At 59.8% G+C, this 25385-nt stretch overlaps 1 protein-coding gene across 1 annotated transcript; it reads left to right on the top strand.

The window, feature by feature from the left end:
* Nucleotides 1-12200: 12200 nt before the first annotated feature.
* Nucleotides 12201-23994, top strand: SEMA4F (ssemaphorin 4F). Its single transcript, XM_044428856.1, has 13 exons — nucleotides 12201-12302; nucleotides 12741-12800; nucleotides 13659-13757; nucleotides 13969-14062; nucleotides 14917-15048; nucleotides 15166-15308; nucleotides 15548-15723; nucleotides 16013-16160; nucleotides 16255-16477; nucleotides 16633-16742; nucleotides 20614-20771; nucleotides 21102-21160; nucleotides 22399-23994. Exons 2-13 carry the CDS (start codon nucleotides 12780-12782, stop codon nucleotides 23022-23024), a joined length of 1989 nt encoding a protein of 662 aa, XP_044284791.1. The 5' UTR covers nucleotides 12201-12302; nucleotides 12741-12779; the 3' UTR covers nucleotides 23025-23994.
* Nucleotides 23995-25385: the final 1391 nt, after the last annotated feature.

The following is a 25385-nucleotide window of genomic DNA, read 5'->3' as shown; positions in this document are numbered from 1 at the left end:
TTGACCATTCCACTCTCAGTCTCAAGCCGCCATCCTGCTTCTTCAGCTTGTACTTCCCGTTCATCACAAGGTAGCGACGACCTTTTTGGGAGAAGGCTGAGCCAAAGCAGGAACTGAGCACTTCTGCCTTGTCTTTGTCATCTGTTACCATTTGCCACCCACACTGAGTCACGGAATTCCCATTTCTTTCCTCTGTCTTTTACTTTGGCGATCTCAGAAGAATGCATTTTTGTTGCTTTTAGCATCCACACTAGCTCAGTTCAGTCCTGGCTTTAGCCTTCCTAACTCCATCCAATTCTGTGCAATACCATTCCAGTTGCCTGTACTCTTCCTTTGTATCCTGGCTTTCCATCCACTTCCCATACAAGTCCTTTTTTGTTTTCAGATCATCTCTAAGCTTTTTGTGAAGCCACTTGGGCTGCTTCTGCTGTCCTTTACCCTTTTTCCTTGTTAGAATTGTTTGTAATTGAGCATTCAGAATTTCCTGCTTTTAAAAATTCCTGCCCTTCTTAGACTCATTTCGCATTGTCTGATTAGGGTCACTTGCCAGGGGACTTGACTGTATTAAAACTGGCTTTTCTAAACTTCAGGGCACATGTTTGACGGTGTGTCTTCATAGCGTGTGTCTTGCAGAGGTCTTCATGACATGCATGCTTTTCCACCTGTGCAGCGGGGAGCTTCCTCCAGCTAACCTCATCCTTTTCCTGTGGGCCTTGGTAGCACTGCTGCAGCTCAAGCCTCTTCCTCAGAGTTGCACGGGGTGACCTGCAGCGCTTCCACTGCAACTGCCCTCTGGTCGCATCCCTGCGTAGCTAAAAGTGGCTCCACGGTTCCACTTCTTCCACTGGTGTAGAAGGTCTTCCGGTTCTTCTGCGCCTGCCAAGCTTTCCAGGGAGTGCCCTCCTCGTTTTCCCTTCCCTCAGGCTTCTCCTCCTCCACCTCAGCTTGTTGCTCAACTTCTAGCTCCTGTGCTACACTTACCGGTTGCAGTTTCGCCAGTCTGCTTAAGAACTCTTTGTCGTCTCGCTGCTTTAGTGCTCGCACCCTTTCGGCAGTGGCTAGCAGAGGTTCCCAGCTTGCACCTGTGCGCATGCAGGCCATGTTGACCTCAGGCAGGGAAGCAGACGTCGCACAAACAGTGCAGGTCACCCCCGCTGCCGAGTCTTCTTGGCCCTTTCTCCCTGGTGCCTTTTTGATTCTAGCTTGCTGAGCCTGTTGTGACCTTCTGTGCTTTCTCTTGTCTTCCCCGAAGGTTCATTCACAACAGACTCCTTCGGCTGTGCCTGTCTCTTCTCTTCCACTGCAAACTCCTTTTGCTCTTCCTGGTTGCTCGCTTCCTGGGACCCTGGCTGCTTGCATATAACAGTCCCTACTCAGCTGGGGCTGCTTCCTCCGAGCTGCTCAGCTAGGGGTCAGAAGCTGATAAAAGTTGCTCCTGGCCACAGAACTCACCTGGTGTTGGCATATATAAACGTAAAAGTACAGCATTAACAATCCAATAAATTAATAAGACTATATGGAGAGGGAGGGTGTTTTAACATTGTCATTATTTACCCTGATATTTTTTTCAATGAAGGGCAGGATATAAATAGGAATAATCCATTGCGCATGATGGCTGCATGTTACCCCCAGTGCCTGGATTGGAACAGCAACTACTGAGGAATAGCAGGTGCTCTAATGTGCTGCTTGTGGGCTTCCCCTTGGCTGAGGGGAGAAATAGAAACATGCAAACACAGAAACAGCAAGTCAGAAGGGGCCTCCCGGGCCACCCAGTCTTACCCCTGGCTCTAGTCAGCTCTGCTCATGACATGCCTACCATGCGCATGTGCAGAATGCTGTGCTGAGGTAGGCCTTGGCCTCATCCAGCTTTGGGATTCCTCCTGCATTCTTACAAAAAGCCTCACGCTGCTTCCTTGGCCTGTTGATGCCTGTTTCTCCCCCCATCTTGGTTTTCTGCAGGGTGAAGAAGCTGACCCATCCCTGCCCACCTTCTGCCTTTGCACTGCCCATCCTGATGCCCAAATACAGTGGTGCCTCTGCTCACAAACGCCTTGGTTCACGACCAAATCGGGGCGCGAACAAACATTTCATGAAAATGTTGCCTTGGGTCGCGAACTCTGCATTGGGTGGCAACCAAGATCGCAGCCATCGCCCCCCCCCTCCAGTGGGTAGATGGGCACGATCGCAGTTGTGTTGGTGCAGGAAAGGTGGGCGCAGCACAGCACAGCCGCGAACATGCACGTCTTCCCTGCACCAACGCAACTGCAGTGCTGGCCATCTCCCCACTCGGGGTTGCGGGGAGATGGCCGCAATCGTGCTGGTTGGGGGGCGGGGAGATGGCCAAGATTGCGCCCGTCTTTCCTGCAGGAGTGCCTGTGCCAGGGTTTCTTTGAGAAGCACCACCCCAACATAAATATAATGAAGGGAGTGTTGAATCTGATGAACAATAACGTGGTCTCTCATTTCCGGAGGGTTATGCAGCGCAGGGAGAAACAGGTGACTATGGACAGATTTTTCACCAAAACTGACCCTGCAGCTAAGAGACAAAGAAGAGAGGAAACCCCTGGAAGCGACCCCAGTGTCCTTCTGGAGGGGGACTCTCCCTCAAAACAATGACCTCCCCCCACCTAGGTTAGTGTTTTCCACTGTACTGTACAGTAGTTTGTTACTTTGTTGTTCTTTGTCATTTTGTTTCAAATTTTTCGGATTAAAAAAAGTAGTTACAGAACCAATTAACCTTATTTACATAGGGAAATTTGACTTGGGTCACAACCAATTTTGGGTCATGACCAGAGTCGTGGAATGGATTAAGTTCGTGAGCCGAGGTACCACTGTGCACGAAGAATCCTGACCGACTGACCCTGAAGGACGGTTAGTCCTGTGGCCGCTCGGCACCGGAGGGGGCTCGGCCTGCTGCGTCCGCCCCTCCCGTGCGCCTCTGCAGGAGCCAGGCCACTGCCCCGCTCCCCCGCCTGCCTGGACTGTGCTCGAGCCGGTCGAGCTCCCCGGCAGGCCTGTTTGAGCAAGGGGAGTGCCCCGCGGGCCGGGCAGGCGTGCTCCCTCTGTGCCCTGGGCGGCTCTGTGTGAACAGGCGTTCCTGGAGGCGCTTGCCTCGTGTGGCTCTCTCACCTCCCCCTGGCCTTCCTCAGGTGATGCCTTGCGGGCCCCTCCCTCACTGCCTTCCGCTTTTCCGTTTGGCGGAGCTTGCAATGCCCCTTCCGGCAGCCCTGCAGGGCAGATCCCTGTCGTGGGCTTCCTTGTGGAGTAGGAGCTTCCAGCAGGGGAGGGGTATAAAAACCAGGGTCCAGGCAGGGCTCGAGTGGGGCAGCATTTCTGTTCCCTCTGCGTAACACCAGCCCAGGGGCAAATGAGAGCAGACCCGTGGCAGGGACTGCTCTCAAGGGATGCCTTCTCTGGCTCCCTTCAGGCAAGCTTCTAACCAGTTTCTGTTTGATTTAATGGGCATGGTCCTGAATTTGGTGCTGGGAGTTCCCAGGTTGATGGTTCTGGGGGATCTCAGCTTGCATGCTGAGTCTGCCTTGCCCAGAGTCACTCAGGGCTGCTTAGCTGCCAGAATATCTCTGGGGCTATCCCAGCCTCATCGGCCCAAAACAGCCAGCAAGATGTTCCCGTAGAATCACGGAAGAGTAGTGTCGGAAGGGGCCAGTAAGGCCACTGGGGCCAATCCCCTGCTCAGTGCAGGACTCTGAGGTGGACTGTCCCTTTCAAATGGCTGCCCAGCTGCCTCTAGCCCCAACCCTCCAGGCACGGGAGCCCATTGCCTCCAATGGTTATGGGTTCCACTGTTACCTTGCTCTAACAGTCAAGGAATCTTTTGGATGTGCAGCTGGAATCTGGCTTCCCATAGCTTCACCTGACCAGGTTTCTTCACTTGGCAGGAGGATGCTACAAAGACAGGCTGGACATGCACATGGCTGGCCTGTCGTGAGCGGAGCCGGCTGGTGCCGGAGGTCAGACTAGATGGCCCGGGAGACCCCTTCTGACTCACTCTGTTTCTATGTTTCTGTGACGCTGACCTGGACATGGGGGCGCCGCTGTGCACTGAGTCAGGCCTGCCTTGGTCCATCTAGCCTACTCTGCCAGGTCTAACTGGCAGCACCTCTGGCAGGACTCTTTCCCAGTCCTTGCGGAATATACCGCCAGGGAGTGAAGCTCAAGCCTTGCGCTTGCAGAGTGGCGGTTCTCTGGCTTTTCCCAGGTGCTCTTGAACCTCTCCGTAGCTTCTGATGGCACGGACCGCGGCATCCTTCCGGATACACCACCTGGGCTGTGTTTTGGCGGTACTGTGGTGCAGCTGTGCCTCTCCTCCGGGAATGGCCAGCTGCAGAAGGTGGCTCCAGGAGTGTCTTGCTTGCTCCCTCGGGGGACATGCTGTGGGGCTCCACGGGGCTCCCTTGTGCTGTTCAGCATTCCGATGAGCCCAAGGAGGAGTTCATGCAAGATGAGTGTGACTTGCAGATGCTGCCCACCTTTGCCTCTCCGCTTCCTCCGAGCCAGGTGAGGCAGCGGGTACTCTGGATCAGTGCCGGGCTGCAGGAATGGACTGGACACGAGGCCGCCCAGGTTCAGGTAGTGGGTGGCTAGTTTGCTGGGCTAAGTGGAATTCAGCCTCCCTGAAGGATTCGGCACAAGCGGCCTCCACTGGCTTAGGGTGATCCGTCGTGAAGTGCTCCTCACGCTACCAGCCGGATCTGGCTCTTCCTTAGTGGGTTTTCAGGAGTAAGGAAAAGGGCAAGTTGTAGGGAAACATGGGAGGGTTGTGGAGAGATTGTGATGCTGCCTGAGCCCATGGAAAAATTGTGTGTGAGGCAAGGCAGGCACCATCAACGCCACATCTGTACTCGTCCGCCTGCTGCGTCCTCCTGCGTCAGAGAGTGCTTAGCCTCAGTTGTCCATGTGCTGACTTGCATTGCTGAAGCGTTCTTCCGTGGCTCTTCTCCAGCCACGTTGCGGCCAGGACGGCCTTTTGGGGACATCAGACTCCGTCCACACTTGAGTCAGACCCGCCACGTGGTCCTCCCAGGCCAGTGCCACTGATACTGATGGGCGGCCAAGGCTGCCTGGGCTACGGGGCAGGAGTTGTTCCAGCCCCGCCGAGAGAAAGAAGCAGGGCCAGGCGGGTTCTCCCATGGAACTGCAGTTATGGGGTGCCACCCCAGAGCGGCCTGCCTCCTGCCCATGCTGTGCTTTGTTGCAATCAAGGTCCTTTCATTCTTCCAGGCGTTTTCGTCCCGCCACTGTAAACAACAGTGGTGTCGCCACGTTTCCAGCTGTTGCACTGCTGCTGTCCTCTCCTCTTGGTTTCCTTCTGTTTTCCTCTGCAGCTGTTTTTAAAGCCGTGTTGGTTTTATGCACTGTTTTATCATGTTCTTCTATTTTGACCTCTCCTTTGTGGGCTGCCCACCAGAGCTGCCATTTCTGACCTGTTAGAAATATAGGCCACTGATCGCCTGTGCATCAGTGAAAGCACACAGCTTCTTATGTCCTTGAGTCTCTGCGGCCGGGGCGGAGGGGAAGTGCCGCAGGGCTTCTGCTGTTGCTGGGATGGGGGCACGGCTGCCGGCCCGGTGTGGGGAAGGGGCGACCGCAGAGCGGGGCGAGGGCAGGCCTGCGCCCAGCCCAGCAGAGCCCCACCCGTTGTTTGGGGAGCCCGAGCCGGTCACAGAGGGGCCTTGTCCCCGTGCCGTGCCGCAGCCCTCTGGCCAGGCCTCCTGCTCCCGAGACACAGTGCAGCGTTTGTCTGGGCGCCGCGAGGAGGCAGCCCTGGGCTCGACCCCAGGGAGCCGGGCCTCTCCCGCGGAATGCCGACGCTCGGAGCTTAGCTTGCGAGGGAGGGAGGCCGCCCATGGCATGCCTGGCTCCTGGGCAGGAGGAGGTGGCCAGCAGTCCGTCCTGCAGGCAGCCAGATGGGCCTGCTTCCCACACTGGAACTGTCTTGCGCCAAGCGTCCCGAACCTGCACAAGAGCATGCGAGAGGGGCAGCAAGCCTGCCAAGCTGAGCTCTGCCTCACCCTGTGGGCAGAGCGGGGGGATGTGGCCAGCCGCACGCACGGAGAAGCAGCCAGCACCTTGCCTTGGAGGGCCGTGCGGCCTTCCTGGAGCTGGCTTTGTACTGCATGCCCCAGTTAGCGCCCTCTTTTGGGAAGCAGGTACTTGCTTGGGAAGAGAGACTCTGCACATGCTCAGTGGCACTTGGCTCACCATGCCAGAATACACTGGCGTCCCAATGCTCGGCTCCCTCCGGTGCCATTTATGCACAGGCCGGGGGGGGGTGCTCTGGTGTGGGGGGGCTGTGCGGCCCATCCCCGGACTCTTTCTCCATTTTTTGTGGGTGCGGGTGGATCGGGGCAAGGGGCCTCCGAGACGCACAGTGGCGCCTGAGTGCCGCTGCCCCGGAAGGGCCTCCTGCCTTCCTCAGCCCAGTGCCGGCAGCGCCCGGGGCAGGGCGTAGGCCGCTGAGCAGAGCCGGGTGGGGCACTGTGGGGCCGGTGGGGTAGTGGAGGCCTGCGCGCCTCTGGGCAGGGCAGGGCAGGGCAGGGCTCAGCCAGCCGCGCCTTGAGGGAAGCACGTCCTCCTAGATCCTCGTCAAGGCGCTCCTGCCACCTGCTGCAGGGCCAGCCCAGGGAACGAAGCACTGCTGTGGCCTGCCCATGCTCACGCGCGCGGAAAGCGTCCTGCACTTCCTCCCGGAGTGCAGCAGAGCAGGGCATCGCTCCCTTTTCTTGGAGGATGGCCGAGTGTGGCCGGGCGGTGAGCCGATTCTGTTGCTGCCGCTCTTTCCCCTCATGCCGGTCAGTTTGTCCCGTGGAGGACCGGCCTGGGAGCGCTTACCATCTGAGCAATTAACGAGGAATGCGCTGTGTCGCTCCTGCCAGAGGGGCCCGGGATGCTGCTCGCCACTGGCGCCATCCGCCGGCAGCTGTGCCACTCGCGTGGCTGCCTTCCCCGGGCCCAAACCGTGAGGAGCGTAACGAGTCCACCCAGTGCAGGCTGCCAGGGCGGCTGCCCCACGAAGCACATGCACTGCCCCCGTGCAGCCGCAGGCCCGCTCTGCCACTGGCGCTCCTGCAGCTGGGCCCCCTTTCAAGACCACATTTTAAAATGCGTGTTAAACGAGGAGTGAGGTGGATGTGCTGACAAGGAGGGCCGGGTGCTTCTGAGGCTCGGATGGAAATGTGGACAGAGCAGGGGGGAGGAACCTGGCTGGGCAGTGGCTAGGAGCTGAACCTGAGTGGCCATGGTAGCCCCAAGCCCCTTGGCTTGGGTGCCTCTCCGGCGCGGCTTGTGCACGGGCTCCCGGGAAGCCGTGGGCATTTGCGGTTCTGTCCCTGGCAGCATGGAAGTCCAGAAGCCTTCTGGCTGAGCCCTTTCCCCAGCGCTGGCCTGGCCACGGGCTGTCTCTTCAGCTGCAGGGGCCTTTGTGCTGGCCCATCCGCCCAAGCCAGGAAGGCGCTGATGCCTCCTCCCGTAAGGGGGGGTCCTGACGGGCCCCTGCAAGAGCTTCATCTCTGTGCCTGCGGAGCCACGGCTGCTCGTTCTGGCCCTGCCCGCCCCCACTCCTGCAAGATGGCTGTGCTCCTTCCAGGCCTGCCCTGGCCCCACTGCCCCCGCCTCTGCTGCTCAGGCCCTTCAAAGGCCCTATTGTTCGTGGCTCCCCGCGTGCCCCCTGCAGACAAGGCCTGTCACACTGGGCCCAGAGCCCCTTGGCAGCCCCTCCCGCCACCGCCGTGGCCTGAGGGCTGGGGCCATCCAGCCGCACTTGCAAGGGAGCAGAGCCTCTGGAGCACCCGGGGCTTCCGTGCACGTGCGCTTGTGTGCAGATGCGTGGCTGGCGTGCATGTCGCATTTGTGTGCCGGGGGTCCTCCTAGACAAGCAACCCTCCTGGTGTTCCACCAGCTGTGGCAGCGCTGGGGTCTGTTAAAAGGGGGAGGCGGACCTGGGCGTGGAAAGAGCCACCTGCCGTTTAGCACAGGGGCGTGTGTGTTGATGAGGAAGCCGGGCCTGGACCGGTGCGTGCTCCTGTGCACGTCGGTGGCCAGGGCCTGGTCCTCGGGCTAGCCCTGAGTTGCTCTTCGGCCTCCCCCCTCTCCAGCAGTGACCTGGAGGCCTTCCAATACCAGCCAGATTGCAAGGAGGGCCTTTCCATCCATGAGGCAGGGCTTCCTTCCCCTCTTCTGCACGCATCCGGCTCCTATGCAGTTTCCCTGCTGTGCCCCTTGCCAGGCCTTTGTGTGGGCCCATAGCAGGCCCTCACGGCTGGTGCCGAGGTCCGGCTGCCTCTTCCCATGCGCTTTCCCACCCGCAGTCTCCCTGGGCCTTTCCCCGCGCCCCTGCTTGCTGGCCCACATAATTAGCTGAACCGCTGTCAGCATCCGGGGCATGGGCGTCTGGGCACCGGATCAGGGCACCAGGACCCAGACAACCATGAGGGCCCACTCCAAGTCACAGTCCAGCAGTGCAGAGGTCAAGGCTGGAGACGGAAGGACAAGGCAAGAAGGTCTGAATGGCGAAGAGCAGCCAAGGCTGGCCAGGGGTTGACAACTGGAGAGACAAGCCGAGGACCCGGGGACCGGAGCGGAGGGTGGAGCAGGCGAAGACTGGGAAGCTGGGCAGGGGGTCCAGAAGCAGAGGCAGGAGTGGGTGACAGGCAGAGCCCCCAGAGACGGGCTCCAGAAGGCACGGAGAGCCCCAACACCAAAGGCCTTTGTTGCTGAGGCAGCATCTGGAGGGAAGAGCTGGCCCCCAGGTAGCTCTTCCATCAGGGCTCCCAGGTGGCGCTTGCAACCACCCAGGTGGCCGCGATGGACCGTGGGCCCAGTCCTGCAGCCACAGGGCTGCCATTCTGGCCTCTGGCTGAAAGAGGGAGTCCTGGCACCGCCTCGGAGCCTCATACCCTCCGCTTGTCACTGCTGTGCAAGGGAGGCTGCTCAGCTGGCGCTGGGCAGATGCCGCCTGGGCAGGTGAGGGTGCCCTTCTCGCAGCAGCATCCCGCTCACCCTTCCTCCTGCTGGTGGAGGCTGCTGTGAGGTGAGCTGAACTGGCCAGGCAGACCCAAGCCTGGAAGGGCCAGTGCTTTGAGGCACTTCCCAGACGTGCCAGTTTCCCCTTTTTGCCGGATTTGCGCCCCACATGCACGGATGGCCCCACAGCTGGGCAGCCTGCCTGTGTGCTTGGCTGGGTGCAGGAGGAGGAGGAGGAGGAGGAGGAAAGTGCTGTCTCCATGGGGCAGGCTAAAGACCCAGCAGGGGGAGCAGGCTGGTGTGGCTTGGCTCCTGGCCTTCCTTTCGGCCACAAGATTAACCATGTGGTCCTATTCCTGGATCCGTTGTACTTTGTGTGCATGTGTGTGTGGGGGGGAGTGCTGTGCTGAAGCGCTCCTAGGCACCACCGTGGTGAACCTAAGGGCTGTCTTCTGTTGGGGGCTTGTTGTGAAAAACATGTCCCTTTAGCACCATGACAGTGGTGGCCCCTTGTCTACCTCATAGAAGCATAGGATAGAAGAATCCGAAGGGGCCTGGAAGGCCATCAAGTCCACCCCCTGCTGTTGCAGGACACCAAGTTGCACCATCCCACTCGGATGGCTGCCCAGGCTCTTTCTGAATGTCTCCGGTGTGGGAGCGCCCCCCACCTCTGTGGCTGCTGCTGGCGGGTGCAGTGACGATGACTCCTCTGCGGTGTGGCTGTTGTTCGCTTAGCTCCAAACGCAGCATTCCTCTGACGCACGGAGCAGAGCTGCGCTATGGCCGCTGGGAAGCCTTAGCCCATTGGTCAAGCGCACAGCATTCTGGGCAGGGGAGGTCCTAATCCTGCACTCAGCAGTGCCCATGGAGTGGGGGGCCTTCTGGGTATCTGGAGTCAGACTCCCCATCCTTCCTCTTGCATGGGGCTGATTGTGAAGGAGGGGGCCGAGGAGCTGCCTCTGGCTAGTCCCAGGCTCCCGGGGCAATGAGGCAGCTGGGGCTGCAGAGTGGGAGGAGCCAGTCGAGGGCAGGTGAGTAGGCAGGGCGAAGGGCAGCACTGATGCTCCTGAGCCCCCTTGTGAGAGGCTCACCTGGCGCCTCCAGCCACGGCTGCTGTGGACCATAGCTGCTGCCATTTCCATGCACAGGGAGTTGCTGGACTGAGTGGAGGCCCATGAGCTGGAGTGAGTCTTGTGTGTGGCGGCTTTTGCCACTGAGGTGCAGAGGGAAAGATCCCCCCCACTCCTGAGAACAAAGTTTTGGGGTGCTGATGCTTTATTTGTCTCTTTTATAACATGTTTTTTCTGCAGCCTCTGTTCTTACAGCTCTTACAAAGCTGGGTATGTGCACTGGACAGTTCCTGCCCCCGGGGGGGGGGTGTGGGGGGGCTGTAGCAATGGTCCATGTAACTAATGGCAGCGATCCCAGGGTCAGGTCAACTGTCTCCAGGAATGCTCCTGGCTACCACGGAGACCTGCATTTAGGGCAGGGCAGGGTCCAGGAGAACGCCCAAATGGCCAGTCCAGTTCTCAGGTGATGCGTCAACTCACTCTGCATACATGGATCTCTCTTCCGCTGTCTGCCCCTCAGCCGGCCCAGGGCATCTACCTTGACCTAGTCCATCACTGACATCAGACACTGATGTGGGACCTGAATATTTCCTTGGCTTTAGCTGGAGGGGGCGATAGAGAGAGCTGGCTGTCATCAGCATTGAACCACCAAACTGGAAAATTCACCGAGAGTTTGATGGATGTACTTTGTCACCTGGCAGACAAGATGGAACTTGAGGGAGTCAGAAGCCAGTTGCCATGGTAGTGACCAAGAATTTTGCGCCCCCATCTTCTGAAATGACCTCTCCACGAAGGACAGCAGTCGTCATGAAACGGTGCCTGAGAGTAGCCACCGTGACTGCACACACTCGGACCGGGGTTCTGCTGGCTGGACTTGTACCGACAGGGACGTCCAGGCTGTCACGGGTGCCACTGGTTTTATGTACACGTGGGTTATGGCAATCTGTTGGGTGGTTGCATTTTATTTGCATGGGCCTTTGGCCACCCAAAGCAGCTCTGTTGGCGCCTCCTTTAGCTACACCAGCAGCCGAGGCCGGTGGCGGGGGCAGCAGCAGCAGATGTGGCCAGGGCCATATTGATCTTGTGGCATGTGTGGGAAAGCGCTCTCTTCCCCTCGTCCTCTTGGGGCTCTTCTTCAAAGTAGCAGCGTGTGTGCCAGCCGCAGCCTGTCCGCACAGCCTGTCCCAGGGGAGGCGTGGCTGGGACAGGCCGGCTCCTTCCCAGCACCTCGCCGGGTCACCCTGAGCACCCCAACTGCTCCAATAACATCTCTGCGCGTCTGCATGAGAGAGGCTGAAGTGGGGGCGAGCGGCAGCATCACCCTGCTGAGCCTCGGGCCATCCCCTGCCCTGGGGGGTATTGCTAGGCTGCGAGGCGGCCCTGCAGATGCTGTCGGTTTGTGGATAACTCTGGGCTGAGGCCGCAGGCCAGCCTGGGAGTTCGCAGTGAGTCGGAAAGGGCCCCTGTAGGCTGCACCCTGCCGATTCCAGGCGCAGAGGTGTGCGCTGCAGCTGCTACGAGCAGGTGCCACTGTGGCTGGCCCTGGGAGAGGAGTGCAGCCGCAGCCCACGGCGTGCTGGAGCTCCGCCAGCCGGCGGGAGGCAGCGGCGCAGGGGCGGCCGTGTCGGTGGTGGGGGGCGCTGACTGGCACGCTGTGAGCACAGGGATGTCTCTCCCTCTCCATCCTGCGAAGACGGAGGCTGCGCCCCAGCCCGGGAAGTACGGTCCAGCTGGTGGCACCTGGTGCTCTCCACTGCAGGGCCAGCCACCTGCATTCGCGGCAGCGGCCCTCCGCTCCCCAGGTTGTGCGCAGGGTTTGCGCGCATGCTCGAGCCACACTCCTGGCATTCTTTGCTCAGGGCACGCCAAGCTTTCCCTGCGGTAGGTTTGAAGGGAGAGTTTGGGACAGGCCAGGCCAGGAATGGTGCGAAGGGCGCTGGCCAGGTGAACAGCCCCAGCGTGTCCGCTGACCGGATGCGTCTCCCGCAGTCTCCCTCCCTCCCTCCCTGCTCCCTTCTGCCCGCAGGAGCCCGAAATTTCGCTCCTGCACGTGCTGTGCCGGGGTGGCTTTCTCACCTGCTGGGTGCTCTCGTTGCAGAGGCGCAGGCGATGGGGCAGCGCTTCTCCCAGGACGCGCTGTCCAACTACAGTGTCTTCCTGGTGGACTCGCGCTCCCGGACTCTCTACGTGGGGGCCAAGGACACCATCGTGGCCCTGTCTCTGGACGCAGTCAGCCAGCAGGCCAAGAAGGTGGGTGGCGGAGGGGAAGAGCAGCCCTCTCTGCCTTCCTCCCACGCCCACATCCACACACCGAGTCCGTCGATTCCCCACCCCCGCATTAGCCGTCTTGGCCAGAGGGCTGGCCGATGTGTGCAAGGGGGCGGGAGTGATTTCTCCGGCTGGCCAGTACTCTGGCGAGGGGGAAGCCCTGCTTGCAGGACAGCTCTGCTCTTTCTTCCTGGACTTGCTGTCCCACCTGAGGTGCTCCTCAGGCTCATGCTCCTGGGCCCTGCCACCCCCCACCCCGTGGCCCAAGGGCCTTGCCGGCTTCTCTCCTCCCTCCCTGGAGCTTGGGCTGCAGACTTTTGTTCCTTGGATGGGGTGGCAGCTGCCCCCAGCTTCTGTGGTGGGGGGGGGCTGCTGCAGCCCCACGTGCAGGTGCAGACGGAGCTGTTCATTCTCTTCCAGGTCACATGGAGTGCGCCACCGGGCCACAGGGAGTCCTGCATGCAGAAGGGGAAGAGTGAGGCAAGCGCTGCTGTTTCTGCTCCTTGGGGAAGTAGCTGCCCTTGGCATGCGCCTCTTCCTCCTCCGCCTGCTTTGGATTTTGAGCAGTGCTTCGCATCTGGGCCTCTCCCAGCGTCTCCCTGGGAAGCGGGCGCGTCTGTGTATGACCCCTCACAGCCCCTGAGACAACAGGCTTCCCTGGCGGGCTGGTACCTTCCCCCAGCTGGAGGGCCACGGTCTCCCCGAGGCCGCTTCCCTCCCTGCCCATCATGCCACTGGCTCTGCAGGAGAGGCCCCTTTTGCAGATGGGGCCACGAAGAACAAGGGCTCTCCGACTTGCTGACAGCCGTGGTGGCTGGGCTTCCCATCTCTGGCAGCGCAGCTGTTGCCCACAGTTCTGGGGCAGGGCCAGCCCTGGCCGGCCCTGCAGCCCCTGCACCTCCTGGCCGCCCAGAGCCCGTTCTAGGCTCGGCTCGGCTCAGCCCAAGCGGCTCAGCTGCCGGCCGTGGGCCTCAGCGCCTTGATGCTTCCACTTGCCCGGCCCAGCCCAGGTTGCTCGGACTGACTGAGGCCTCATCCTGCCACCATCCTTGGCCTGCCACCGGTCCTGTTCCTGAGGATCCCTGTGGTTCCAGGGGTTGCAGTGGGAGGAAGCGGCCTCCGCGGGGCTAGGCTGTGGGTGTCACGAGGAGAAAAGCGGCTGGGAGAGCGTGGCCAGGAAGGTGCCTGAAAGACTGCAGAGTCCAGGGCGCCCTGGCCTTGCTCCCCTCAGGGAATGGCTGGGAGGCTGGGGCCGGGGGGTCTTGGTGCTCCACGTGGCCCAGGCGGCCGCCGGGAGTGCTTCTGTGGCGGCTGAGCAGGCACCTGTCCTCCTTGCAGGTGGAGTGCCAGAACTTCGTCCGCATCCTGGAGTTCGTGAACCAGACGCACCTCTTTGTCTGTGGCACGTTCGCCTTCAGCCCCCGCTGTGGATACATTGTGAGTTGCCTGTTCGGCTTCTGCCCGCCTGGACCGCGGCACCCTGGCCCTCCCCCGGGCAGTGCCGCTGCCTCCCAGGCGCAAGTGGGTGGAACTGGCGCAGCCACGCAGAGGGCGCTTTGGCTGGCCCCTCGGGGGAAGAGGCCTCCATGCGCCCGTTGCCTCCCTCCGATTGCTCTGCGACCGAGGCTGTGCCTTTCGTATCTGGCAGGACACACGTGATTTCCGTGCTGTGGAGCAGACCGAGCCCGGGAAGGGCAAGTGCCCCTTTGAGCCACTGCAGCCGTTCTCTGCCATCATGGCAGGTATGGGCGCCGTGTTGGGGGAGGGACAGCAGGCAAGCAGAACAGGGAGGTGCTTGCCGGTGGCGGCCACTGCCCCCTCCCTGCAGCTCGCTCTAAAGTTCAGCCCCAGCGCTGCAGGTAGAGCCCCCCCGCCATGTGGATGGCACTTCCTGCCCCGTCTCTTCCCTTGCCTGCCATGCCTCTCACTTGCTAATCCTTCAGGACTGAGGGCTGGCTGGCTGTCTGAGCGGGGGGGGTGGCGGGAGGATTTCCGCGCTTCCGGCTTCTTCAGGTGGGACGAGATGGACAGAGTCATTGCTGGGCCACCTGCCCCAACCCCGGCCTGCCAGCGGCCTGTGTGCACAAGTGAGGCAGTGCCGGGGGCATCACGATCGCTCCTGTGCAGTCCGCTCTGGTGCGCGCGGCCTTCTCTTTAGCCAGCGCCCGGTGCTGGTCATCGCGCTGGGCCTGCGGGGTGGGCAGATAATGGGAATGCCCCGGCACCTCTTTGTTTCCTGACCTCGGCAGCGAGGAAGGTCCCTTCTCCATATTTTCTTTGAATGGGACTCACGGGGGGGGGGGCATGGGGGGAGTGCTCTATGACGCCTCGCCCTTCTCCGAGTCTTTGCATGTTTTTCCAGAGGCTGCTGCAAAGGACACCCGGCCTGCTGTTGCCACTTCCTCCCACCCCCAACCCCCTTTCATCTTCAGGCCGGTCCTTTTCTTGCCTTGCTTGATGCACGGGGATGGAGGCTGCGGGGGGCAAGCACCCGGCAGAGGCAGGGGCTGCGCTTGGGTCCCCCGGTGCCGAGGCAGCAGTGGAATCTATGCCTTCCACCTCCTGGCTTTTCACTCATGCCTCTTCCCCGCTCTAGACGGTGCCCTGTACGCAGCCACGGTCAACAACTTCCTGGGGACAGAGCCCATCATATCCCGAGCCATGGAGAAGGCCCCCGGAAGCCCCCCGGACATCATCCGGACGGAGAACTCTGTGACGTGGCTGAACGGTGGGTGAGCTGGCTGGGCAGACGGCTGGCGGTTGGCAGTGGCCGGCAGAGTCCGGGGCCAGGGACTGCTCGAGGCCGGCTTAGATGTGGCCTCTGTTCTTCCCTCCTGGTGCCCAGATCCTGAATTTGTGGCCTCAGCTTTCCTGCGTGAAAGTGAGGATGGCGAAGATGACAAGATCTACTTCTTTTTCACGGAGACAGCACGTGAATATGACTTCTATGAGAAGGTCAAGGTGGCGCGCGTGGCTCGAGTCTGCAAGGTGAGCTGGACGGTGCAGCGGGAGGCCTCGTGGGGGACTCTTGCGCTGTGCCCCCACTGCTCTGGAGTGCCCTCTGCTTCCTGCTCTACCTGCTGCTTGCCTTCAAGTGCCCAGACTCTTTGCAAGGGTGTTCAAGGCCGTATGGGTGACTGTGGCTTCCGCTGCTGCTCAGAGCGTCGCATGGGGGTGCTGTGCTTGGCGTTCCCCCCACCCCCTGGTCACTGCCCTTTCCTTTCCAGAGGGACTTGGGAGGCCAGAAGACACTGCAGAAGAGGTGGACAACTTTTCTAAAGACTCAGCTCGTCTGCTCAGACCCTGAGAGTGGAACTGTCTTCAACGTCCTGAAGGATGTGGTGACGCTGCGTGTGGGCAATGGAAGTGCTGCCATCTTTTATGGCCTCTTTGCAGCTCAGGGGTGAGTGCCAGTAGCCTGGTGCCTGGCGGGGGCCGTGGTGAGCTGCACGGAGGGGTGGGTGAAGGGTGTGCGTTTTCTGCTCCTCCACTCGGCCTGCTGCACCTGTGCTTGGGAAGGCCGGCGGGCGCCGTTCACCCACCCCACGGTCTGCTCCGGACACTTTCCGAATGCTCTTTATCCTTTGCGTGTTGTTTGAGGCATGTACCCTTGAAGGCAGCCCAAAAAAGGCCAGTAGGCCAGTTCACGAGTCCTCAACTTTTGGTGGCGTCACGCCACCCTCCACTGGCAGGAAGGACGACCGTGGCTCCGCCGTTTGTGCCTACAGCGCACAGGCTGTCCAGAGCGCGATGAACGGCCGCTTCAAGGAGTTCCGGAGAGACTGCGACAAGTGGACGAGCCTGCCGCAGAGCGACGTTCCCGAGCCGCGGCCGGGGGCAGTAAGTGGGGGGGGCGTGGGGGCACACCTCGGGGCGGCGAGGAGGCCCCCTGCCCTGCCTGGCCTCAGTGCGCCTGCCTCCTCTTCCCTCGCAGTGTGTCACCAGCAGCCCGAAGTGGGAGGGCATCGCATCCTCGCTGGCCCTCCCAGACCGCGTCCTGACCTTTGTCCGCGACCACCCGCTCATGGACGGGCCGGTCGCCCCGCTGGAGAAGAGGCCCGTCTTAGTCAGCCCAGGGACTCGGTACTGCCGGCTGGCTGCACAGCGAGTCAGGGCGCTCTCGGGGAAGGAGCATGATGTGCTGTACCTGGGAACAGGTGAGGAGCCGGTACAGGTGCCTTTGCGCAGGTGGGGCGAATGGAGGGGGCAGAGCTGAGGGGCCTGTGCAGTGCAGGGTTGGCAGAGCAGCCTTAAGGGGACTGGAACCAAGCTGCCCCCGGAGTGGACTGACCCGCTCTCTTGACACTCCCAGAGGACGGACACGTGCACAAGGCTGTGAAGATCGGCCCCTTGCTCTCCCTCATTGAGGACTTGAGGCTGTTTCCAGATCGCCAACCCGTCCGGAACCTGCAGCTGCACCAGGTGAGGGAGGACCTTGCTGAGGGAAGGTCACGGCACGCTTGCCTGGCCCAAAGCGGCTCTGCCAGGCACTGGGGCTTTTGGGAAGGAGCTGCTCTGCAGGCCTTTGAGCTTCCCCACTCCCCGTGGCAGAAGCATGGGGCTGGCTTCTCAGTGCAGTATTGCATCTTCATATAATGCGGTTCTTTGACAGTTCCTCACAAATATGTCATTGTTCTTACTGACCACCCAGGAAGTCTCTGGGTGGTTTACAACAGAGTCCAAGAAGCATCCTGGAATTAGACTAGGCCCAGGAACCATTTGGTCCTGCATCCTCTTCCCACAGTGTCCAACAAATGCCCCCAGCAGGATGCGACCGCAGGGACAGTGTCCCGCTTGTGTTCCCTCCAGAGGCCTCTGATAGGAAAGGCACAGCTAGAATCTTTAGGAATGTGCATCAGTTTTGTATATTTATTTTTTTATTTAAAACATTTCTATGCCGCCCCCATTGCAACAAAGCCTCGGGGAGGCTCACAACGTAATTAAAACATATAAATAACAGTTTATACAATTAAAGATTAAAAAGCCCAGTAACATCTTGGCTTAAAAATTTAAAATCCAATAAATACATAATAAGGTAACAATTAAATTAAGTTTTAAATAAAAAGGTCTTAGCCTGGCACCAAAAAACAAATAACGACGGCGCCAGGTGGACCTCTCTGAGGAGCGCATTCCATAGGTGGGGCACCACCACAGAGAAGGCCCTCCTCCGGGTACTCACCCTCCTAATATTCACAGAGGGTTCCTGGAGAAGGGCATCTGTTGCCGATCTCAAGGGGCGGGAGGGCATATATGGACGCAAGCGTTCCTTTGGATAACCAGGTCCCAAGCCGTTGAGGGCTTTTAGGTCATAACCAACACCTTGAATTGGATCTGGACGTCAATCGGGAGCCAGTGAAGCTGACGGAGAACTGGGGTTATATGAGAACAACGCCCAGTCCCCATCAGCAACCTGGCAGTTCTTTTCTGCACCAATTGAAGTATCCGGACTGTCTTCAAGGGTAGCTCCACGTAGAGCGCGTTACAGAAGTCTAATTGGGACGTTACCAACGCATGTGTCACTGTTGCCTGGCAGTTGTTCTCCAGGAAGGGACGCAGCTGATGGATCAGCCGAAGCTGAAGGAAGGCACTCTTCGCCACTGCCGTCACCTGAGCTTCTAGAGACAGCTCAGGGTCGAGGAGCACTCCTAAGCTGTGAACCCTGTCCTTCAGAGGGAGTGCAACCCCATTTAGGACAGGGCCCAAGTCCCCCACCCTGAGGCCCTAGCCACCCACCAACAGGACCTCTGTCTTGTCTGGACTGAGCTTCAGTTTATTGGCCCTCATCCAGCCCATTACCTTGGCCAGGCACCAGTTCAGCACAGCCACTGCCTCACCTGGATTGGTGGAAAACGAGAGGTAGAGCTGGGTATCAAGCTGGGTATCATCAGCGTACTGATGATTACGCAGCCCACACCTCCTGATGACCGCTCCCAGTGGTTTCATGTAGATGTGAAATAGCAAAGGGGACAAAATGGACCCCTGCGGTACTCCATGGCATAACTGCCATGGCGCAGAGCCATGGTCCCCCAGCACCACCTTCTGGAATCGGCCATTGAGATAGGAGCGGAACCACCGCAATGCGGTGTCTCCAACCCCCAATCCCGCTAGCCTATCCAGAAGGATACCATGGTCGATGGTATCGAAAGCCGCTGAGAGGTCCAGGAGAACTAACAGGGACGCACTCCCCCTGTCTCTCTCCCTGCACAGGTCATCATACAGGGCGACCAAGGCAGATTCAGTACCATATCCGGGTCTGAAGCCGGACTGAAATGGGTTCAGATAATCAGTTTCATCCAAGAGTGCCTGGAGTTGTCCCGCCACCACCCGCTCTAGCACCTTGCCCAGGAACAGGATGTTGGCCACCGGTCTATAATTGGCGGCCACCTCTGGATTCAGGGATGCCTTCTTTAGCACTGGCCGGACTACCACCTCCTTTAAAGGGGCAGGTACCTGGCCGTCTCTTAAAGAGGCATTGACCACCTCCAGGATCCAGGTCCCAATCCCGTCCTTGGCTTTCTTGAGTAGCCAAGATGGGCAAGGGTCTAGTAAGCAGGTGGTAGGACGTACTTGTCCAAGCACCTTGTCCACATCATCAGGCCGCAACAACTGAAATTCATCCATTAATTGTGGACTCGACGGCCTCATTGGCACCTCCCCAGTAGAATCTGATTCAATAGCAGAGTCAAGAATATAGAGTAAAGTATAGAGAACATGAAAACATCAGTAGCCACTGACAGCCTTATTCTCCATGAAGCAAACTTGGCAGCCGCTGGGAAGAGGAGAGGCCCTCTTGTGAACGGGCTGAATGGTAAATAGCTTCAGCTCTGAGTGGTACAGAAATGCAATGTAATAATAATAAAAATAAGGAGCAGAAAGCCTGGAGCTGGAGTGATGGATGGTCCTCACCAAAGAGGGCTGTGCACAAAGGGCCCCTTGGAGACCTTTGTTGGAATTGGTGCGTGTTAACTTAATGAACCATCTGGAATTAAGATTGGGAAGCAGGTTGCCAAGTTTGCGGACAACCCCTAATTATTTAGGATGGTTGAAACAAAAGGGGTAGCAAAGAGCTTCAAAAGCTGCTTTTGCAGCAGGGCAAACAGACGTCAAAATGGCAAGTGTGGTACATTGTAGACAAGTGTAAAGTGCAAAACACCCTCGGCTTCCAGTGCAGCCTGATGGGATCTGAGTGAGCGGTGATGACCCAAGGAAGGCATCTTGGGGCTGCTTGACGGAAACTCTGACCCCACACGTAGCTGCTGTGAGAGGCCAAGTCTGTGCCAGCCGTAATTAGGAAAAGGCTCGCAGAGAAACTGACAGGATCACGTTGGCCTCGTACGCGTCTGTGGTGCAGCTCCACTTCCAGTACCGTGCATAGTTCTGGTCGTTGCACAGAAGAGGACGGGCTTGTACTTACAAGATGTGTCCTGTCCGTCTGGCAGACTTTCTGCTTTGGAGAAGGGGTGGGCCTTGCTTCTCTCTCCGTTGCTGCCTAGTGAAAACCGCATAGATCATGCAGAGCGGGAGAACCGTGCTGTGTGTAGAGGAGCGCTGGGGGGAGCGAGTGCATCCGCGTGGGAGTGCTCGGAACTGCTGGGCTCTCCCTGACCTGTTCGGACAGCTGCTTTTTTCCTTCCCTAAAACTGGCACGGCCGCCACAGTGTGATTCCAATCACGCACAGTTGGTATCAGTGTCATGGCAGAGAACAGCTCAAAGCTCCCAGCTGATGGACCGAACGATTCCCATCAGCGGCTGCTGCCCCTCGGATCAGCGTCCAGATCAGTTGAAGGCTGTGCTGCTCCTGCAAGAGGAGGGCGTTGGAAGCGCGCTGGAGCAGAGCAAGGAGGGCCTCCGCCCCCCACAGCGCCCCCCAGCCTGGCTTCCGTTGCCCTGTGCTCAGCTGGGGAGGGCCGTGGTCGCCCCGGCGGGGATGCTGCTCCCCTCAGGATAAGGCTGCCTGGGAAACACTAAAGGGAATGGCAAAAGTGCGGCAAGCACAGATAGAAATAATAGTGTAGAAAGCGTATTAAGAAACTCACTTAAAATTTGACTGGTTTCCATAGAAACCGCTCTTTCCGAATGCTCCCTCGTGCTCATCTGAAAACACCCCCACCTGCCCATGTGAACCCTTTCGCCTTCTGAATGTTGCATCAAAGGCAGAACCTTTCTGCGGATGGGCTGGGGGTCCCTCTTCACCTGTGCTGGGGAGGCAGCCTTTGCGGCCTGTCCCATCACGATCCCTCCTCACACCGGGGCCTTCATGAGGCGTGCCTGCCCTCCCTGCTCTCTCTGCAGAACTGGCTGTATGTGGCTTCTGACAATGAAGTGGCCCAGATCCGCACAGCCACCTGCAGCATGCACAGAACCTGCCAGGACTGTGTTTTGGCCAGAGATCCTGCTTGCGCCTGGAACACAGACCTGGGGACATGCCAGGAACACCATGGACAGGCTGGGTAAGCGCAGGCGACCTCCAAGGGCGAGCCATCTGCACATGGCACCCCTCTGTTCTGAAGGCCAGCTGCCTGGATCCCAGCAGGGCCCATGGCTCACTCAAGCAACTCGAGCGGGGCCTGCTGGGCCCTGTGCGTCTGCCTGGGGCTGGGCTGTGGGCAGACGGCAGGGGAGGGGGAAGCCACGGCCTCCGGGGGTTGGGCACCTGCTCCAGGCAGCAGCCTTTTCTCCATCAGTGGGGTGGGGGCGCTCCCCTTACCTGTTGAGCACCGGCGGCGGGGGGTGGGGGGGAGACATCACTTTCTCTGCAGCCCCTGTTTTCCTCTTCTCAGACTGATCCAGGACATCACATCCGTGAAGGTCCTGGCACTGTGTCCAGCGGAGAGGAAGGGTAGGTGTATATGTGAATGGGGGCAACTCCCAGGGTGGGGGCCAGCGCCGTTCCTCTTCTGCAGTGCTCCCATCTGCTCAGCACGGTGGTCGCGGTTGCAAGGGGTGGACGGCGTGGCTGCCAGGGCTTCCACGGGCTGAAGGAGAAAGGTGCTAAAGTCAGGTTCCCAGGGCTTGTGGGGTGGATGGGTGTGTGTGTGCCCCCATTGCTTTGTCTGGGGCTGAATGTGGATGGCATTTCCACCGAGGCTGGATGGAGAATGGCGTGCCTTCTCTGTGTTAGCCTGTTCCCGGAATAATCCAGTGCAGTTGAGAGCAAGCCCATACGACGTTTCCAGTGTAAGCTCCCAGTTGATTGCAATCACAGAAGGTCAAGCCTTAAGTGGGGAACAAGCCGGAAAAGCAGCAGACGCTGGGAGAAAGACCCGGCTGGTCTAAAGGTCCCTGGGCTGTGGCTGGGGCTTTGCTTTCTAACAGGCTCCTCTTCTGAAATACGTCCCAGTGAAGGGTTGAACCCAAGAAGTCAGTGTTGGGGGGTCCCTGGCTTAGGCCCTTCTCCTCATGGCCTCCATTTTGCACCTATAACTAAATGTTTCTTGAAGGCTCCGTGGAGCGGTGCTTTCTCTTGCTGTGCTGGATGTGGCGCTCCCTGCCAGCAGAGCACAGTGTGGCAAGCTGCGTCTCAAAACGCGATGGGTCTCGCCTGGGAGATCTTCAGCCTGGCCCCTGTATAACCCAGCAGGCACTCCTGCCCCTGGCGATCCGCAGGCTTCCTGCGCCTCCTGATTTTCGTGTTGTTTCTTAAGCTTTTAAATGTTCTTGACCAGTGGGAGGCTGGCCCATGGCAAAGCAAGGTTCACCAGGGATGGTTTCGTGTGCTTCGCTTTGGGCCGGCCCAGTTTGCCTTCGGGGATATGACGGTTTTGTGACTGGCTGGGCCCATCACGGCAGACTTAGGGGGAGGGCATCTGCAACACACGCCCACAGTTCCAAATGTGTCTGCCAGCTCTAAAGCGCTGGGGACCCTGGTCCAGAAAGCTCCAGATCAGATGGAACCTCAGCTGTGCTAGGAACATGCGCTTCCGGTGCTGAGCATGCGGTGGCTTCCCATCCAGCAGCAGGCTTGACGAAATGCATGGATAGCACCCGAGCTCTTGCCTCTAAGATTCGGGGCCTTCGGTGGGATCGTCGGCTGCCCTTGCTTGCATCCCCTCTAACTTTCTGTCATCTTCCCGGCAGAGCTGCCCACCACCATAGAAGTGCCAGTACTGGTGTCTGCTCGAGTGGTCCTGCCCTGTGTCCCCCGATCCACTTGGTCCCGCTGTGAGTGGCAGAGACCTTCTCAAGAGCCGTCAACCTACATTGTGCGTAGCGATGGCCTAGAGTTTACCGTGGCAGCAGCAACTCTGGGGGACTACACGTGCCGCTGCGTGGAGTCTGGCGTGGGCGGTGTGGTGGCTTCGTACAGTGTGGTGAATGCCAGCCAGGGGGGCCTCGGTGCCGTCAGGTCTGGTGAGCGCAGCTACAGCGTCCTGGTCGGCGTGCTCTGCTTCGTCTTGGGGGTCATTGTGAGCAGCGGCTGCCTCTTGCTGCACGAACAGCGACGGCGAGAGCGCCTTCAGAAGGAGCTGATCTGTCGTGAGCGGAACGGCCTGGACCTGATGCAGTCGACCACCACAAGCTGCAGCCACGAGCCACAGACCCCAAGTTCTCCCGAGGACGAGCGCCACCCGCTAGCCGCAGCCAAGAAGAACGGCAGCCTCAATGGCTATCCGCACCTCTACATCCATGAGCTGGATACGGAGCAGGCCCGCATCTACCTGGCTGGGGTGCCCCTGGCCAAGTGTGACGAAACCTCCATCTAGAGCGCCCTTGCCCAGTGGTGCTTGCTGGTGCTCAGAGGATGGGCAGGCTGCCAGCCGAGATCTCTGCCAGGCGGAGCACACGTCCTCTGTGTTGAGGGCCAGCTTGGCTCTTGCGGTGGCAGATGAGGACCTGGCAAAGTGACTTCCTCAGGCAGTGGGCTGGAGGGGCCTCTGCTCCAGCCCCGCTCACCCTCCTGGTAGGCAAGGGGGGGGGTCTGTGGAAACCCACCAGAGAGGGCAGACTTGCGTGGCCTGTATACATGCTTTGTCATGGATGACCCTCTTTGCTTTCCCGACTGCTCTTCTGCCTGCCTCCCGCCCTTCCTGCTGCTCTGACTCCAGCGTGCCAGTGGGGTATGCAGGTGCCAGCCGCCTCGAGGAGGTGCCCGAGTTGGTGTGTTCCCATGAGGAGTGGGAGGGACAGACTGGATGCCCTGGAACCTACTGCTGGAGTGACCTGCCCAAGCCACAGGCAGGCTAATGCTTGGGCAGGCACAGGGCTCCCTGCTCAGCTGGTGAGGGGGCGGCGGCGGCCCCAGAAGGTCGCTGCAAAGTGGTGGCGCGGCCACTTCCCTTTCCAGTCCGCTTCCATTTCAACCCCTGCAGCAGTACTTTGGACACGGGTTGCTCCCATCCCTGAGTATATCTGACTAAGGACATGAAGGAAGATGCAATCGCCAATCCCAAACAGGGAGAGGGATCTTTTGGAAGGCCCCCCTACCCCACTCTACCCGAGGGGCACAGACAGTAATTCCTTGCCTGGGAATGTGGCCAAATCGGTGTGCCCCTCCCCCCTTCAGCTCTTCTTGCTCTCTTCCTTCTCCTCCACCTCTGGTGTCTCGCAAGACTTCTGCCCCAGAGAGGCAGTTCCTGGGCCAACTTCTGTGAAATGGATGTTGTGTTCTCCCACTGTTGTATTTTTGGTGTTGAATCTCTTGAAGTTGTGATTTATTAAAAAGAAGGAAATGGAGGGGCCTGGTGACTGAACTTTCCCTTGGCCTCTTTGCACAGCTGGCCCTGATTAACACAGAGATGGTGTGGTGAAAAGAGCACCCATGGAGCTCACCCCGGGCTCTACCTTCCCCTTGGATGTAGGCCCATGCGTTGCACAACTGCACTGCAATTCAAGGTAAGCTTCCGGGCGTGTGTCTTGGAAGGTGGGCTTCCTGCTGTGGTGGCCCAGCATCTGCCCGCCGCACACAGTCCCCGGCTGCTGCCCCACACGGAGGCCCTCTCTCTGGCCCCTTTCCCTTGCTGCCAGGGCTGCTCCGTGGGCATCTTGAAGGGCATCTGGCCTTTGTGCAAAGGGGGAACTAAACAGTCTCCCATCTCCACTTCTTTAAGTGCACAGTTTTGAACCAGCAGGTGTAAACTTTCCTCCAGGCAGTTACTTACGTTGCCCCCCCCACACACACACACTTGTGTGCAGTCTCATCTGCATTGTTCTGGTGGAGTTGCTGGCTCACGCTGGGGTGGCAGCACCTCTGTCCGAGCCTGGAAAAGGACGTGTGCTGTGTGGGTCCAGCCCAAGTGTGATGGAGCAACACCGTCCACCCCACCAGCCATGACTTTCTGCATCACAACCGATGAAATGCAGCCACTCGGCCAAACCAGAAAGGCAGGTGCCCAGAGCCTGCAGCAGCACGCGAACCATGCTGGGAGGGCCGTCCTGCAGGGCGCATCAGCGGGAAGCCTGCAGCGCTCACCCTTTGGGGTCCGAGCGCAGCGATAGCAAACCCTGGGCGCCGGCATAAGGAAGCCACGGGGCCCCTTAGCGCAGAGGCCGTGCAGGTGCGAGGGCGCGGGCGCCTTCAATGCACCGGCCCGCGAGCACAGCCAAGGGGGCCCGCACAAGCCCGTTCCGGGCCGGCGGCGCCTCCCGTCGAGGCCGCGGGGGAGCGAGGAGTCGGTCGGGCTCGGCGTCCAGCTCCGGCGCGCGCCAGGTGCAGCACCGGCCGGGACGCGCCCGCTTGAGCCGCCCGGCCGCGGCTCCCGTCGCCTGCGGTCTCCCTGCGCCCGAGGCCGCGGCCCGGCCAGGCGGAGCGCCAAGGGCAGCCAGCGCGGCGTGCGCCACCTGCGCGGGTCCCGGGCGCTCCCGGCCCTAGAAGCGCCGCTCCCGGAGGGCGCGCCCCCTCCCCGCGGGGGCTTGGCTTGGCTTGGCTTGGCTTGGCTTGGCTTGTTTGCTTGCTTGCGCGCCGCAGCCTTCCACCGTGAGGCCCCCCGGGCGGCTCGCAAGGCGCCGCAGTGCGGTAATTAGCGCTACAAGCGGTGCCCTTGGCAGCGCAGCCCAACAGACCGAAGAGCCAACCATAACGAGAGAAAACAGAGGAGAAGCGACGGAGAGAAATCCCGCCCTTCCAT

This window comes from Varanus komodoensis, unplaced genomic scaffold, assembly GCF_004798865.1.
Source record: "Varanus komodoensis strain SLA01 unplaced genomic scaffold, ASM479886v1 scaffold2, whole genome shotgun sequence".
NCBI lineage: Eukaryota > Metazoa > Chordata > Lepidosauria > Squamata > Varanidae > Varanus > Varanus komodoensis.
Note: the sequence above shows the minus strand (reverse complement) of the source record. Positions and strands in the feature narration are given on the sequence as shown.